Source organism: Bactrocera latifrons, unplaced genomic scaffold (assembly GCF_001853355.1).
Source record: "Bactrocera latifrons isolate USDA-ARS-PBARC rearing strain unplaced genomic scaffold, ASM185335v1 scaffold_3, whole genome shotgun sequence".
Taxonomy (NCBI): Eukaryota; Metazoa; Arthropoda; class Insecta; order Diptera; family Tephritidae; genus Bactrocera; species Bactrocera latifrons.
The window spans coordinates 903,998-915,582 of record NW_017536629.1 but is presented as its reverse complement, the minus strand read 5'-3'; the positions used below and the strand labels follow the sequence as shown (position 1 = coordinate 915,582).

The 11,585-nt window shown below is 37.0% G+C and overlaps 1 protein-coding gene across 1 annotated transcript in view; it reads right to left on the bottom strand.

The window, feature by feature from the left end:
- Positions 1 to 11,585, bottom strand: part of LOC108970332 — a 125,162-nt gene that overhangs the window by 56,496 nt on the left and 57,081 nt on the right. Inside the window, exon 2 of the mRNA XM_018935660.1 lies at positions 6,814 to 6,923. Within this exon, the coding sequence (XP_018791205.1) occupies positions 6,814 to 6,923 (110 nt within the window). The remainder of the gene's footprint in view (positions 1 to 6,813; positions 6,924 to 11,585) is intronic.

Genomic DNA, 11,585 nt, shown 5'->3' with positions numbered 1-11,585 from the left:
ATTGGCCAGAAACGATTCTTTTAGACATGGCTCAAGCAGCTCACGACTTCCGGTCTCAGACCAAGTTTCTCTGGGTAGCCAAAAAACATCTGTTTTAAGTTGAGCTAAAGCGAGAAGGTGAATCTTCCCTCCGGTTGGGCACTGGGCTTGGCCTGTCTCTTATACACATCTATACTGGACATAAAAGGTAAGGTGCAAACATCTAAGCACTTTCGCTCCCATCGTCCAGCATTTTAAAGACTGAAAACGCACATTTATTTAATCTTACCACTGGAAAGCCAAGAGACATAGCCGAAACTGACATATGCCGTCCAATAATTTTGTGATAGCTCAAAAAACGCTTGGTCGATTGGAGTATAGGAGTTTTTCTTAATTAATAATGGACCCGCGTTCTTAGCTGTCCAAGTGTAATCCCTGATAGGATCAACCTCTTAATCCAAGCAAAACTAACCCAACGTATAACMACTTTCTTTTGCAAAACTAGCAAGATTAAAAGAAAGAAAGAAAAGAGAGACGGTTGGTCTTGAATCTCTTCCCGATTACTGTATGTATGATTGGTTGGTTCCACCAACTCCAACCCACACAACCTACCACATCGACGCAGTCCAACCCAAAATCGACTCGTTAAGTATGCGCATAAAGTCAACGCTTGTCGTTTCAAGCATATAAGCCATTTGTTGTATTTGTGAAATTCTGATTACTTGTGTTGAGCATTTCGTTCAGCCAAACAGACTGTTTATTTACCTTGGCGTGTGTGTGTTTGTGTTTTAACTTCAGTCATTTGCTCATTTCCGGTATTCGTTTTTATCACCGCCGTAATTTTCGGTTGCGTTTCCATTGTCGCAGATCCCTGGTAATATTAGCAGTGCAATGTTTATCTAATAAACAAAATAAACGAAGAGAATAAAGTCAAAACTAAACCAACAGGCCGTGGCCAAGCTTTGTTTACACCTACACACACACACCCAAACACAAACATGAGCTTCGAAGCGCCTTTGCGTTGATATGCGTTGTGGTGTTGTTGGTTACCTGTGGAGTGGTATAGGGCCATTTGCGCCTGTGTCTCCTAATTAGTGTACATACATAATTTATTTATATAACGCGTGGCGCTTTATTTTCATAACCTCGAGTTTGTTTACAATAAGGTACTTCAACATCGACTCGGCTTATCCACAGGCTGAAAAACTACCCAGTCAACTATTTTTCAGTACCTAAAATGACTAAAACGGAAAGTTTGGATTCTATTTTTAGACGTCAAAATGATTTCAGATTTCGGAGAAATTTGTATACCATTCCAGAATCTTGAGTTTGATCGATCCTCAATACAGAGACTTTGCTGTTAGCTAAAATATTGTTTATATCGAGTTCGGGGTCTCTTAACTAACATCAAGCCTTGACAATATCAAAATATTCTATTTCTCATCGAATACCTTTCGCAATTCCGTCCGGAGAAGTAATCTTTGTAGATCGTCACATTGCTCAAATTTGATGTTAGACCAGTTCACGACCTACACTATTTCAGGAATCCTTAACTAACATCAAGCCTTGACCGGATCAAAGCGTTCAGTTCCTCATCAAAAGCCACGCGCAATTCCTTTCGAAAAAATTATCATCAGGTCTTGTAGAGATTGCTCAAATTTGTTGAAAAACATAACCTCAAAACAACATATCTGCCTTATTGCATCAGTTCACCAGATTACATGATTTTACAAAGTTAAACTAACCTAATTCTCAGCTTTGTACCGCATATAGTATGAGTCTAAGAATGAGATTGAGTGTTCATTTATGCCCTGAGAGTTTTTTTTTTTTTTTTTTTTTTTTTTTTTTTTTTTTTTTTTTTTTTTTTTTTTTTTTTTTTTTTTNTTTTTTTTTTTTTTTTTTTTTTTTTTTTTTTTTTTTTTTTTTTTTTTTTTTTTTTTTTTTATGTGAACATACATAAATGCTACTGAGGTCTACATTCGTTCACTGCCATGAACACTACAATTGAAGCCCGAAGCCTTTACATGTGCTCAGCAATCAACCTTTCAGCAACAGACCCACCCTACTGAAGGTTCATAATTTCACTGTATGCCCAGACCCCGAACGCCTACCAGCTGACTGTTTACCCACTTACATTTGCTTTTGTAGCGGCATGTGTGTCGTGTGGTCGCTTTTCAGTCACTTCCATTTCCACATTTTCACTAACTCAGTTGTTCGAATTTATTTGCCTTTCCGCTGCCATTCCGCCACAATAACAAGGCAGTTCTTTCGTTCTTGGGCAAATTTGGTCAATTAATGAGTGTTCCGATATTCATATTCATGTTAATTATACTAATTAGACGCGGATTGCAATTAAAATAACGTGACCGTAATCCCCCCGCCCCTACACATTAGCAGCGGCCTTTTGTGTGAATTTGATTTTCGTTTTTGTGACCTTTTTGTTGTTGGGCTATTTGTTTTTTTTTTTTTTTATGGAAAATGCATACATTAAAGTAAATTGTGCAGATTAGCCGACAGGGCGGGGCCCTTTTATTGCATTTTCAATCGCGTCATTATAATACTTAATTGCTTGTAAAGTGGGCGTTGCCCCGTTTGTGTCCCTCAAAAGAAGTTTGTGCATATTTGAGCTTCACAAAAGCGCATTCTTACAAAGATTATAAACGAAATATTTAGAATTTGATTTCAACTTTAATTTCTGTCGAGGTACAATTTGTAAAGCTAGCCTATAATTTTAATTATAATAAGTCTGAATCAAAATCACGTAAGCCGAATAAAAATTTAGAAATGAAGCAATTAACAGCGATCATGTGATGAAATTAAGAGAACCAGTAAAGGCTGGTAAGAGATTGCAAAAGAGAGGATTCAACAAAATAACGTTAGGGTCTCTTACTGTAACACGAGACGAAGCTTCGTTAGCACCTTATGACTACTTTACTCAGTTAAAGTATTTAGAAATCAAAATACTGATACGATCGAACCTAGAACTGTCTACTTTATTGAATAAGTTCCTTTTCTTTGGCTATTGCTTTTTGACTTTGTTTGTAAGTCGCTTATTCGAAAGGAACTCAAAAATATCCGGATAAAAGATACAAGTGCCTACTTTTTGAAATGCAACAAGCTCAAGCTGCACTGTTTAATCAGATTTAATCGATAACTTTTTATAACACGGCGTAATTTTCGCATACCTTGGAGGCAAAGAATTTGGAAAGTTACCAATTGTTTGAAATTTTAAATTTGTAAAATCAGTTTGCAATTTTAAATCAGTAATGTATAAAATTTAAGTATATGATAAGACGTCTCAGAAAGCATATCGTTCACAATATTTTTTTCAATAGAGTTGCCACCTATTTGAATACATTTATAACTAGTTTAACAAATGTTTACAATATTGAGACATGAAACTAAAGTGTCTTCCAAATGTTTTACTTTAACAATTTCTGAATTGGGTTTTTTTCAATAGAGTTGCCAATTATTTGAATGAGTTAATATTTGGTTTTAGAAATTTTTACAATATTTAAACACGAATCCAATGTGTCTTTAGAATGCTTATACTTTCACAATTTCTGGATTTGCTTTTTTTCAACAGAGTTGCCACCTATTTGAAAGAGTTAGAACTTCTTCTTCTTAATTGGCGTAGCCACCGCTTACGCGATTATAGCCGAGTTAACAACAGCGCGCCAGTCGTTTCTTCTTTTCGCTACGTGGCGCCAATTAGTTAGAACTTACTCCAGAAAATTTTTACAATATTTAGACACGAAACCAAAGTTTCTTACGAATGTTTATACTTTAACAGTATCTTAATGTGGTTGCCACCTGTTCAAAAGAAGTTTTGTGAATACAAGATAATGAAAAATTACAAATTATAGTTGAAACCCATCTCACCGCATTAAAGAAGTTTTCTGCCGCCGGTATTTTTTCCAAGCATTGCCACCTTTTTGAAACTGACGTGGTAAATATTTCAGAAATTTCATGCATATACATATATTACATTTTCTTTTTATTATCTAACTACTTATTTAATCATAAAACTATATAAATTCTCTAACGATTAATCTAAAAATAAAATCACTAAAATATACACTGCAATCGATTTCCGAAAATAGCAGGCCATCATGCTCAAAGCCTCAAAGGTTACACTTCATTTACGAGTATATTCAATATTACTCTCTCATTTGCACGTCGTTTAATTTCGGATTTCTTTGAAAGTGATTTTCGTTGAAAACACAGACGACCCAATTAACTTACACGTAAGTAAATAKTCGGATGACATTGCACCAAATTTCACAGCTGGAAGACATATACATACATTCGTATGACATATATGTTACTTAACKTTTCCTCCATCGTGTCGATAATAATATAATATTGAAGTGAAATTAATTGGCACATTCACAAACAGAACTTGGACGCTGGCGAAGCTAGGGCGAAAGGCCGGACTCGGCTGACAGAAACTTTCTTAAGTAAGCATGCAATTCAGGCTATTGATGGTATTGTTGGATTGAATTTATCTGTGAAAAGGCAGCTGGTTGTGCGCGAGTGGGTTCTCAAATAGTTAGCAGTTTTGAAGCCATCACCAAAAGTGGGTAAAATTACTAGAGTGTGTTCTGACAGAGAAGCAAATATAAATATATGGTAATCTAAAAATATTTCAACTGCACTAATCTGGTGTCTGTCTGACTTTAATAACTTAGAAAAAATAAAATGTCTTTTTCAATGACGAAAATATCGTTCTCGCTTTCCCTGAAATTTAATCGGATAATTGTCTTCAGCTCAAATCGCACAATGGCATCTTTTGTTGGAAGTGTGAGTAAAAACTTTTCTGGCAGACAGATTCTGACCTCGAACCAGTCGAACCAATGCAAAGCTTGAGCGAAAAGTTGCACAAAGCTAAGGTCAAAAGTGCCAAATTCGAAATACGATCACACAGGCGCTTCGCTTAAGTATTTAAAAATAGTTGAAATCTTAATGCCTTGCTATGCCTCTTCTTTTCTTCCCTCTTCTCTGTTTTCTTTAATTTCTCGAATTTTTGTATTTTTCATTAGCTTGAGCGGCAGCTAGCTTAAAGTTAGCCGGCTAAGGGATTTTTGTGGGATTAGTGAGTGTTTTTTCTGCTTTGAGCTAATTAGCAGGAAAAGGAAATTACTCTGCAGCCAAAGCCAAAGCAAATGGTATGTAAATTACTGAAAGGCGTTWAGCAAAGGAATTTAAGAGCAAGAAAAAGCGCCTTTGATGCTTTTCGCACAAGAAGACGTGTGTTTGTGTGTGTGTTCATTTAGTTAAAATTTCACTAGTGATAGAGTATAAWCATATTTAGAAGAATAGGAGTTAATAAAGCTGAAACACTTAAATTGGTTTAAGTGGCATCCAAAAGTTATGTTAAAGTTGAAATTAAAGGAGAGCTGGACTCTCAGTTCTTCTTTATTGGCGTAAACTCCGGGTTTGGACGATGGAGTCATGGGTAGAAGTTTTCACAAGTGAGGAAAGCTCTCTGCGYGCTATTCTCTTGGGATTGGCCAGAAACGATTCTTTTAGACATGGCTCAAGCAGCTCACGACTTCCGGTCTCAGACCAAGTTTCTCTGGGTAGCCAAAAAACATCTGTTTAAAGACCAACGAGAAGGCGAACATACCTCCCCTGGGTTACGCGCTGGGTTTGGGACCTTCCACGAAATGAAAAGAAGAAAACAGCCTCGGATGAGTGACTTTCTCACGTACTTTTTAGGTCAAACTTATTGGCAGCACTGCATTTCTCCACAAAAAAAATTAACTGTATGTGGCAGCTCTGGTGAATTTTGTTTAAACTATGTTCTCTTAAGCACGTTTACTTAATGTTTTCAATTTGGTAAACATTTTGATTTATATATAGAAGCTAATTTTGTTTTTCAAACAGGTGGCAACCCAACATATTTAAACTTCAAGCTCTTAGTTTATTTACATATATTACCAACAAAAAATGTTTTTCGGAGTCTTTAAGAATAATATCTACAAGCATAAACACATTATTTAATTAAAATACATTAGGGTGAGTGAAAAAAATATATATTAATAAAATAATTAAAATTACATGTTTCTTCTTCGTACTCTAACACTTGCTAGATAGTCACCTCTAAGAATGGCTCTTGAAGTATCAGCTTTTAATTGTAACGGGAACGTAGTCGGCTAAAGGTYTTCTATTTTTATCTTATTATCCGATAGAAAAATGTTTATCTCGGTTGAAAACATATTTCGTATTTTGGATTTTGTAGAAAAGTGAATGTTCTTCAGAAAAGGTCCAATATGATTATTTCGTAAATCCAAACATCTAAAAGATAGTATTAACTGATAATAAGAAAAACAGACCTCCGTTAGGCGGATACCTTCAAGTTATAATTAAGAACTCATATTTGGAGAACCTTTTTTATACATAGAKACGTCTGTTAAGCAATTTTTCAAAGTACCAAGCGAAAAAATTATTTGGTTGTTTTTTGACCTACCCTAATATACATATATGTTGCTTATACAGATACCTTATTTATTTTTAAAGGTCCCTATAAATCAATTTTCCAAACTATCAATCGAAAGAAAGTTATTTAATTCTTTTGATACACCCTAATATACAAATATGTATGTACCTACAGATAAAGCAGCGCCAATTTTTACTTCATATGTACTTTCTTCTTCTTGCCTCTCATTTCATTTGCATTCACTACTTTAGCATTCGTAAAGTCACTCCCTTACGCCCCAGTGGGCAAATAAAAACTATTAACACGAAAGAAATTGCAAGCTGCATCTGTTTCTAAGCGTTATCTTACCGTGAAATTTGCTTTTAGAAAAAAGAAAGTAACCGTTTGCTTACCTTATAAAGTATTTCCGGTCGCACATTGTGCTTGCATTTCATCGTGGCGCTGGAGCCGCGCTCCACATACCGCGGCACCACTAATTGCACATCCAGCTCAGATTGTCCATCTACAAAGAGAGAAGTGACAAAATCAACATAAGAAGTGCTATAAAAAAAGAGTTTAAGAGTGTCGCACATATTTTAGTATTAGACATTATTCTTTTGGGAAACTTTTTCACCAAAAGTGTTGCGAGCACAGTAAATCACATAGATAATCCGGCAGATCAATATAGAGGGAAGTGGCTCGAAAAAATGTATGTTTGACAACTCAACGTTTATTCGAGCGAATAACTTTACTTAGTTTTCAAGAAGCGGAAAATAATAGTTTTTGATAGCTGTAAATTAAAAATTTTGCTGGAAAATTTAAAACAACAAAATCCAAGGAACATCTGAGTTGAAGTAATTGATAAGTCTGTGCATCTAGTCATGAATAAATCGAGTAAATATTGAACTTTGAATTCTATTATATTAGAGCCCACGTTTCAAAATAAAACACTTCTGAAATCTTTACACAGCCAGCTCCATGAAAATTCCTACTATTTCTCAACTTAAAATATATAATTTCGAATTCGAACACACATTTCATTTATATAATTTTAAGCTAGAATAGTCCATATTGATCCAAGAGCTGAGATAACGATATGGTTGCCCTTTAACCACTCGAAATATAAACACATACACGGAAATATTCAATTACATCAATAGATTTGTAGGTACAAATATGTTTATATGCCACCTATCCATCTAGTCAATTAATTATTCATAAGCATAATAGATGTATAAGCAGTCGCTGTGGTAATGGATTCCATGTATACAAGTTAATCCCTGACAAGGCGTTGACATGGCATTTCGCACACAAGTGATTTGTTGCTGATGCCAAGTAATGCCAGAGAGTGTGGAAAATATTACTTATACAACGCTCAGCTGCTAAGCGCCAGAGCATTTTTAAAAATGTTTGCACTAAAAATTTAAAGCCATAACCATAAGAACACATCAATGTATGGTATGTACACGAGTGTAGGAAAAATGCATATACCCAGCGGCAATATGAAGGCAAAAGTTACTTTGTATATCTAAGATGAGAAGTGCCTTTTTTAGTATAGAAAATGCTGGTGATGAACGCTTTACAATTCCAACTGGGTATGAACTTACACCAYACATGTCTTCCTCTTCCATGATTATCCATGTGTGAGTAGGTATAGTATGTGTACCATATAAAAATATTATCATTTCTACAAAAAGCGAAAGCTGCATTGGCTTAAGCTTATCAAAATTTATTTTCAGCGTCTATAAAAGTTAATACGATGCACATAAAGAGACATTATACATAATAGTACTTATGTATGAATGGCMTGCAAATTTGTCACATAAAAAATTCCAGCAATAAAGATTTCATAGCTGCAACGGTTCAAAATTTTCCATCGCCATCGATTGGGRAATCGTTTKCRACTTCTCCTGGCGTTATACWTTCACTGCCATTCAGCAGGCTGGAGAAGTGTTGCTTCCATAAATTCCGATGCTATAAACATCAGCCAGTASATCACCACTTTGGGTTCTACAATGGCATGTTCCTCCTCTTTTTGTAGAATTTTYGAGCATTACCCCTGTTGGCCASCTTCTCAAGATGCGTTTGTTGACGTGGTGTCTTGCTGTACAGAGACGCGTCCGTATCTTCGCTACAACAAGATAGTGGTTCGAGTTGATGTTTGGAGCGTACGCATATATAGGAYACTGGAGACATGTCATTCATTTATCACCACCTAATCGACCTRCTTTCGAATTTTTCTATGCGGGGACAGCCAAGTAGCTTGAGGAGGACATCAACGTGTTTGGTAGCCGCACCTTCCCAATTTAGGAACCGGACAATCTAAACGCATGCTCTTAAATTTTTGTCCTTATTACAATGCTATGGTATTCATCAAACCTGGGGTATTTCATCCGAGGCTGTTGTTCCATATTCATTGGGAGTGATTTCTACGTGGCTGGTCCTGAACCCAGCACACAACGGCACTAGGGGAGTAGTTTTGTATATATTTATATAGCAAGCTGCTTATTTCAAGACCGACTACCGCTCGCAGCCGCACATCTAGTGAACAGACACTGCAATTACACTTCAGCGAACCCTTTAACCGAACATGTCGTAGTGACTCCACTGAATCTTTCTCTCTTTTAGTCATGAAGCCAAGCTACACACATTTGGCTACCGCATCTTACAAACAGATTTCTCGCGTTACCAGGTTGCGCGGTGTGAACGGTAGAATAGGAATTGGGTATGGCCCTACGACTTAACCGCTTTCCTAGAAGCATGACTATACCCCATTTCACGAACTTTCCTAATCCGTATTTGGGGTTCACTTGTCCCAATTTTCAAACCTAAACACTCACCCAMGTATTAAAATATTTGTACATTTAGTATGTACAATATAGACTAAAGTACATTTTCGAAGAATCTTTCTCATTGTACATTAATAGAAAAAGGGATGCCGCGAAAGTGCGGTTTCGTGAAAATATTGTCATTGTAAATCCAAAGCTGCTGCTAAGACGATTGCGAGCCATAAAGTCAGTGACAGGCATTACACACTTGATCGCTTCTGCTTTCGGGTTGCTCATTGTGCCCTTTTGTCAGCACTCTTTTCTCAGCCCTTTTTTGCCAATTTTCAATTCACCGCTTTTCTTAACCTAATAGTAAACACTTTGCATCCCGTTCAATGTCCTTGATGACTTTTTTCGAGCGCACGAATGACAATGACCATCGGCTAAATGTATGGGAAACAGCGAAATGACAGTAGCAGCCACTCAACTCACTCTCTAACGGTAGCGGCGGCGAAGGCTAGATTAAGAAAAATACATTTRCGCTGGAAAAAAAGGGAAACAAAAATCGATTTCCAATTTATGAGCAGATTTATGGGTTTATTAAAAGCCATTGTAGCGCGATTTTATGGCCATTTGGGTATAGTTATGCTCTCACAACACCAGCAACATATAGCAGGTAGGTAAAAATACAAAACATATATGTATGTATACATAAACATATAGTATGGATATATATAAACGTGTGTATGAGTTGCCTAGAGCCAGCAGCGGCAGGAATCGCTTAACAGTTGGCGATTTTATCTGGTAAAAATATTTTGCCAACTGTTACCCGCTTATTAATCATTCAATTAAGCGACTTTTCGGCCCAAACGCTGGCGCCAGCATYGCCAATGAATGTCGGATCGGATCGGGTCGACTATTACTTGCGCTTACTACAGCTGAATATTAAACACGCCAGTCATTTTGAAGCACTCCGCTGAGGAAACGCGGCAAGTCAATTGCCGATACCGGAACTGTTCGCCGGCGAGCACGAGTGTTTTGTACCGTTGCCCATATGGTCATAAATCTTCTTAATCCCAACCAAATAAACATTGRGCTTACAAACGCAGCACAACACAACAACATGAGCATAAGCTTAAACAACAACAATAGTACAATAACAAATCGCATTTAAATGGCAAATCACAAAGCGGACATAATAAATTTGAATGCTATAAATTGGCCACAATGGAGGAAAAGCCAACACAAAGAGACCAAGACAGCCTAACACTAGAACAATGCTGGTACATTCTTGTCCGCAGCCTAAAAAATCGTTGAGGCAGAAAGCGACAGAAAAAGAACGAGCTGACGCAACGAGTGACAAAGCAAACTTATGGGAGTAGCAGAAGCCCACCAATCTCGGTACGATTGCATCGCTTAAATTTTCTTGGCTTTTCTTCTCGCTAGATTCCTCTAAGCTACTCGAAATGAAGCAAAGCGACTGCTCAGCCGACCGTTAATTATTTCAAAATACTGCGTTGCGCCACAACGCGGTTGGCCTTTATATAGGCGTATAAGGGAAAAGAGAGAATAAAGATGGCGGTAGCTTCAATAACGGATTGGGTCGCTCGACGGTTTTCGTTTTTGCCCTAGCACTTTCAGATGGCCGTTAAGACTTTATCGGTGCCGCTTTCTTTCTAATTTCCACTTTTGCTGTTGTAAAATAGTGCCTAGAAAAATAGATTTGAAGAAGACTCGAAAGAAGAGTAAATATGTATAAGAACAACATTCGACAACAATTGAAATTTACYGATTCGCACCAACAACGCATGTGGGAGTAAGAGTGAGCGAAAAATACCATTMTGAAAATATTTTCTTAGCATGAATGTGCTGATCTGGGCAGCCYGCGCACACTTTCATCAGTATAATTCCGTTTTACTTCCAAAAATTAGTATTGTGGCAGTAATTTTCTTATTTTAGTTAGCAGCGTCTTATGAAGTTGAAGGTCTCACGGGATGGTCTCAGCTGACTGAAGTAAATATGAAATTCTTCCATCAACCGCTGGGCCTAAGATTCTGTTTTAGTTGACGAAATCAAACAGTGGAGAAATTTCATTAGAAAGGTTGTCCTAATATAKTTTGTTAGTAATGATACGGTTAGCAATTACCCGTCTGAAGAACAACAAAGCGGAGGGGCCGATGGGTTGCCGGCTGAGCTATTTAAATACGGCGGCGAAGAACTGATATGGAGCATTCACCAGTTTTTTTGTAGAATATGGTCGGACGAAAGCATGCACAACSACTGCAAACGCCAACTACCGTGGTWTAATTCTTCTCAACATCGCAAATAACGTTTCATCGAGCGTAAGATTCAAGCCCACCATCAATAACAGATTGGACCTTAACAATGTGTCTTTAGGTCTGCTTAGACCTTCCAAG